Consider the following 6,437-nt stretch of genomic DNA (forward strand, 5'->3'; position numbering starts at 1 on the left):
TGTTGCGTGAATCCATCATGCTTGCTTCGAAGTAAAGACAGTAATTTGGCTATGGCATTTGGACAAACGCTTGTTGGGCATGGTGTCCATCATGGACAACAACTAAAGGGGTGAAGGATACATGGACGACGGACGGACGGACGAGGAGGGGGAGGGGATGGTGGCGTAGGCAAAGCGGTCTCGGTGCCCCGGTGGAGCGGAGGAGGTCCCACAATGTATGTGAGGGCGTCGGCCTAAAAGGGAGCGGATACAAAGAAGGGAAGAGGGATAGAGTGAGAAAGACGCATACTCCGGTGGGGTTTTAGATGGCCTGAGGGTGACGGAGGTCCGGACTCACGTAAACCTCCCAAATTTTGCATATGATCTACGGAAATTGTACTCATACGTGTCAACGTATGTGACACCCCCACTCAGATTTTCAAAATAAGTGTCTTGAGCAACCCCCACAGAGAGTACTATGGTTTTAGGATAGAGGGAGTAGTATGTTTTTTCCTCGTGCAACCCCCAGCTTTTAGGCTATTTATTTATTTATTTTATTAATTAATGACAAGGGAAACCGGGAGAGTCAGCTGGGCTTCACTAGGCGCGTTGGATCTCAGATCCAAGGGCCAAGGGCCGCCTCGGCAAATTTGCTGAGAAGACCCACGCGAGCCCTGATGTTTGCGGGAAGGCCCTTATATAGCCGTTGGATCCTCATTTTTGCCCCCCTCCATCGCAACCAAACCACTCTCCACCGCAATTCCTTCGCGCTGCGCAATCGCCGCCGATCCGCCCTCCGCCCTCCACCGCCGCCGCGGATCCGCCCTCCGCCGCCGACGCCCCTTGGCTGCAAGTACCTCCGCCGCTCCCCGTCCCCATCCGCTCCGCTCCGCTCTCCCGGCGCTACCTCCGTTCCCGCCATCATGGCGCCCGTGTCGCGGCGCCCCTGTTTCCGGTTTGCGTTCGATTCAGCTCTGTTCTCTGACAAGACACTCCGCCTGGAAGTGGTTTCTGCCGATCCGGATCTTCCAGTCTCGCGTAAGCGCCCCCGAGCTCGAGGTATGCCAGCTTTTCTTGCGACGACGAGTTGTTCATTTCCTCTTCGGTTGTTTTCCAACTGCCTGTGACGAGACCTAGGTTTCTTGATTTTCCTCTTCAATCTTTGTCCGCGCTAGCTGTACATACTTCTGTGTAATTCCAGCAGCACGTAAAAATAATCGTCACTCCGAGGTTGGAGATTCTGGTGAAATTCGATGTTATTCCTAAGATTGTCTCGTGATTTAGGACAGGTTGGAAATAGGTGAAATCTGATGCTATTCTAAGATTGTCTCGTTGCTCAAGATTTAGGACAGGTACATTGCTCGAGTAACCTATGAATAGCGCATCAGCTTCTGCTGTCAGTTTTTATCTTGCTTCCAACATCTCTTGTACCTATGAATAGCGCATTTACCCCCATCATCGCTTCATGGCAGGATCTGCTATCAGCAGTTTTTATCTTCCCTCCAGTATCTTGTAACTATGAGTTAGCCCTTTATTCCCATAATCTCTTCTAATAGGTTTCATGTCCTCTAAATGCAGATGATGTCACTTCACCAGACACTGTAAAGAAGGTTTGCATTCATCGTATAATTCTTCTCAGTTACGATATCAGTAGAATAAGTTTTACTACATTGTCTCATATGCTTGTTTCGGCTTTGTTTTTCTATTTGTAAACCAAAACAGAGGCAAGAAGCATATGAAAGAAGGGATGAGTCCAGTTTGGAGGAAAGTGATGAGCCAGTTGGCTATACAGTAAGAAAATTCTCTTACTACGTCCTTCACTCATTCAGCACATAAATTACTTAGTATTTACGTGACAATCTGCTTCTGTTTTTTCTCTTATCAGAGCAAAGGGCCTGCAGGGGTCATTGTCATTGGCAATACAAACCCAGTGAAACCAAATAATATCGAGGCCAATGATACGGATGTAAGTCTGATTTTAATGTGTGTTTCTTGCTTATGCCCAGAATATTGTGTATTGCTGTCACTCACGGTCATAGGCTGATTACATTTCATTTCTAGAAATAGAGTATTTTCTGTTCAAATATATCTCTATGCAAACATATGTGAATTTGAGTGAAAATTCAGATGAACAACATGGTGCTGTATTTATTACTCCTGCCATAGTCCGATCATGTCTTACTATGCTAGAATGCTTCTGCTTGATGTACCAAGAGTGCAATTTGTTTTTTACTCTTCCTCCGATTATGGATCAGGTCTTATTTGATCTAAGATGACCAAATTGAATTATGCTAGAATTTTACTCCTGAATTCTGGAAAGTTCTGCTTCTAGTTTTTTACTTCATTATCCATAATTCAGATGGGTTGTTTCTGCTTCATGTACATTTAGAATTCTGGATAGTCTTAGCAGATTATCCATAATTCAGAGAAAAAAAGATTGGTTGTTTTCTACTTCTAGAATGTTTCTGCATCATGTACCAAGAGTATTATCTAGAAGGAGGAGGAGTATTTATTATGCTAGAATGTTTCTGCTTCATCTACTTGGCCTTACTAGCTTTGTCCGGTAAATAGTTATTATGCGCACTCCTGCCATAATCGGATCATGTCGACTACTAACCTGTTTTTCACCTGCACAGGATGATAGGTTAGCTGATTTCTCCAGGCATGCAAGGTGCGTGGATATGGATTTGTTATTTTTGACAGTTCTATAGAATTAGATGCATAAGGAAAGCTCCCCTTTTATTTTGTTTTTATGCCAGGAGCTGTAATTTTTTTTGTATTTGCTTAGCCGTACTTCTATTTTAATTAGCAGTAACTAAAATAAAAAATGATAATGTATTATCCATCATTTGCAAATATTAATAGTCCTTGCCAGAAGAGAATGAACAGGAAAGAAATGTGTTTCTGGAAGTTTATACTACATGAATCCTTAGAAATATGTTGCCAATGCAGCACCCTTTTTTCAGTGATTTCTTATTACGATTTTTTGCCCTTACAGAAAGGCTTATGTGAGGCTTCAAGAGGAAGGAAAGATAGATAATGCTGGCAAAGGCTTAGGTGAGGGTTTACAAGTGATTTTTCTCCTATTATATGATTTCTCTCCTGTTTGTTCTGTTCTTAAACTTTGCATATGATTGATAATGATTATATTTTTTTTGTCAATATGATTTCTCTCCTGTTTGTTCTGTTCTTAAAATTTGCACATGATTGATAATGATTATATTTTTCTGTCAATATGATTCCTCTCCTGTTTGTTCCTTCGTTGACACATACAAAAATGAGTGCCTAGGGTGATCTGTTTCCTGAACTGTTTTCTTTTATTTTGTTGTTTATCGCAGATAATGTGCAGAAAACACCAGTCCCTCAGGTGCAACATATCCGAGTATCCGCAATGCTCCTTGCTTCTGAAAGTCAGTTTTTCCATAAGGTAACTCTAGCTAATTATGATTATGATAGTTGTTTTGATTATGGCGTGTTTTCCAAGCTTACTTAGCGTTCTTGCTTCTTATAGCTTTTTACAAATGGAATGAAGGAGTCTAATCAGAACGTAATTGAACTACAAGTGTCGGAAGCAGGTTATGAAATTCACTCATAAACTTCTTATGCAATGAAATATAAAACTAGAGTTGGTTTTAATACTGTTTTTTGATGTAATATCTTTCAGAGTTGGAGCCGGTGCTGGAAATAATCAAGTTTATTTATAATGGAGAATTTAGCAAATTGGACCCGAAGAGTTTGCTTGCAACTCTACTTGCTGCTGATAAGTATGAAGTTACAACAGCTATCAGTGAGTGCGGAGAATTATTATTGAATTCGGAGATGACACTTGGGACTGCTCGTATGTACCTGGATTTTACAACTACAAATTCAGTACTGTCAGAAGCCTTGGGACCGCTGAAGTCTGCAGCTGGTGACTTCGTAGCTCTCAAATTCAAGGATGTTGTCCAGTAAGTGACCACTAAAATGATTCATTTTTGTTCATCGAATTGGTTTGTTGCCCTGTTGTGAAATTTGTGGGGGTTTTAAATTGAGGATTGCAGATCAAAGTGCAAATAATACTTGGGCACCAGACACTTGGGCAATAGTCTTTCTTGGGCTTATATCAATATGTACTAGAATTTTGAAATTTTGCATGTATCAGAATCATCAGTTTTCCTTGTTTTTGACTTGTATATAAGCTATACAGCTCATATAAGTGGTTGCACATGTGTATTGATGCTTTTTATTACTCCTACTTATTATTTCAGGCATGAAAATGAGTTACTCCAAATGCCCCTCTCTGTCATCAGATGTGTGTTCCTGAGTAGCGAGCTGATTGTTCCTTCAGAATATCACGTTTACAACTTTTTGCTTAAGTGGGCCTCAGAGAACTACCCTGACCCGAGTCACAGCAGGGATGTCTTCTGCAATGAGTTGATACATCTTGTCAGGTTTATGCATGTGTCACTGGATGGATTAAGACAGTTTTTTGAGTGCCCTCTCATGGCTGACGACAGAAAGCGAGTGATGACCATAATTATGAACGCACTTCTCTTCAAGGATGACAACACATGTTCCCGAGTTTGCAACTGGAATTATGACCCTAGGGTGTATCTGACCAAGCCAGTGAAAGTTTCAATTCTTCACCCATATGCAGAAGCCATAGCTTACATGGACTTGACCTTAGATGACTGCTACCGCATAAGTAAACCAGGGAATACCAGCCGCATCAATTCAGAAGTCTTCACCTTCTATGGACATACGTTCTTCATGAGAGTTGTTTGCAGGATGGATCCAGCTTCCAGCGCGCCCATGGCACTCGGTTTGTTTCTTGGTACCAATCATCTGAGACAGACACCAGTTAATCTGAATGTTAACTTTGCTGTGAGGCAGCGGCCTTCTGGAGATTTTTTCAATAAGCTCAGATTCAACCGGGGTTTTACAAATGGCAACACCTACGGAATGGCGGACCTGTTCTCGTGCCCGTGGGCGCAGCTAGTTGGCGACGGGAGCATGTATGTTATAGATGGCAGAATCCACATAAGAGTCAAAGTAAAGACTGGGGCTGGCTAGCTAATGCAGGTTAGGTAGTCAGAATGATGTTATCCAAGTTCTTTTTGATTGAAAAAAAAAACTGTACAGTACATTGATTCTATGTTGTTACCTCTTTTTGTACCTTGTCAGTTTCTTAGTTTCAGTTGTGCGGCTGAATCAATAATTGGTTGTTCCCCGCAAACATGTAAACACAGTTTTTGTTTTGTACCTTGTCAGTTTCTTAGTTTCAGTTGTGCGGTTGAATCAGTAATTGGTTGTTCCCCGCAGAAATGTAAACACAATTTTTGTTTTGTACCTTGTCAGTTTCTTAGTTTCAGTTGTGCGGTTGAATCAATAGTTGGTTGTTCCCTGCAAAAAAGTAAACACTTGACATTTTTCAAATATTTGATTAACATTTTTCAAACTTCTTGATTAATATTTCTATACACTTGATTAAAATTTTCCATCATTTGTTGAACAGATGGTCATCATATTTTTATACACATTTCTTCTTTTAAATGATTAATATTTTTCAGATACTTGATTAACATTTTATATACACGGTCTAAAAATTTCATCAATTTTTTAAAACACGGTAGAAGAAAATTCTATACACATTTAGCATCTTTGGAATGCTTGATCAACATTTTTCAAACACTCGTCTAACATTTTTGAAATGCTTGATTTACAATTTTTTAAATACTTGATCAAATTGTTTCATATCCATTTTTTTCAAATGCTTGATCAATATTTTTAAATGTTTATGGTGAAGTAATTTATTAATATATTTATTTGAAATATTTGAAAGCATAAACAAAGTTCAAAAGTAAAAGAAAAAAATAATAACAAAAATGAGGCTGCTGTTCCCGTGTGCCTGGGCCGGCCCAACTAGGGCCACCCTTCAGGGTAAAAGAAAGAAAAACAAAAATAAGAAAACAAAAAATAACAAAAAAGAGGCTGCTGTTCCCGTATGCATGGGCCGGCCCAACTAGGGCCACCCTTCAGGCTGGGTTTCGTCCGTCTCGCTGAATGCGAGATATAGGGGCGCCCCAAACAACCGCGGCGTCTATTTCTCACATTAAGCGAGACGAGAAGTTACTCTCGTGTTGAACGCTACAGAAACAGACGTTGGGTGGAGGGAGGGAGTCATTAGTTAGCGAGCGCTCCTTGAGGAGGTTTCCAGTAAGCACTCATGTGCGTCACCACGTGTCGCGTTCTAAGAGCTTTTTTCAGATTTCGTTTTTTAATTTTTCCGCAAGAGTTTTCGGCTTTTTAAATTGTTTTTTTTTGATTTTTTGGTGCTTTGGTTTTTCATCGATCTTTCTTAGCTTTCTGACTAAACAAAAAAATAAATAATATTTTTTCGTGAAAAAACGTGTTTTTTATTTTTTTTTCGCGAGAGCCACGGTTTTGCTTCCATCAAAGGCACGGTTTTGCTATTTTGA

The 6,437-nt window shown here is 40.4% G+C and overlaps 1 protein-coding gene across 1 annotated transcript; it reads left to right on the top strand.

The window, feature by feature from the left end:
- The first annotated feature begins 656 nt into the window (after nt 1–656).
- Nucleotides 657–5,303, top strand: LOC123448217 (BTB/POZ domain-containing protein POB1-like). The gene is made up of 10 exons (XM_045125043.1): nt 657–1,038; nt 1,558–1,589; nt 1,702–1,770; nt 1,865–1,945; nt 2,616–2,650; nt 2,978–3,036; nt 3,318–3,406; nt 3,491–3,554; nt 3,644–3,926; nt 4,227–5,303. Exons 1-10 carry the CDS (start codon nt 657–659, stop codon nt 5,029–5,031), a joined length of 1,899 nt encoding a protein of 632 aa, XP_044980978.1. The 3' UTR covers nt 5,032–5,303.
- Nucleotides 5,304–6,437: the final 1,134 nt, after the last annotated feature.

Source organism: Hordeum vulgare, chromosome 4H (assembly GCF_904849725.1).
Source record: "Hordeum vulgare subsp. vulgare chromosome 4H, MorexV3_pseudomolecules_assembly, whole genome shotgun sequence".
NCBI lineage: Eukaryota > Viridiplantae > Streptophyta > Magnoliopsida > Poales > Poaceae > Hordeum > Hordeum vulgare.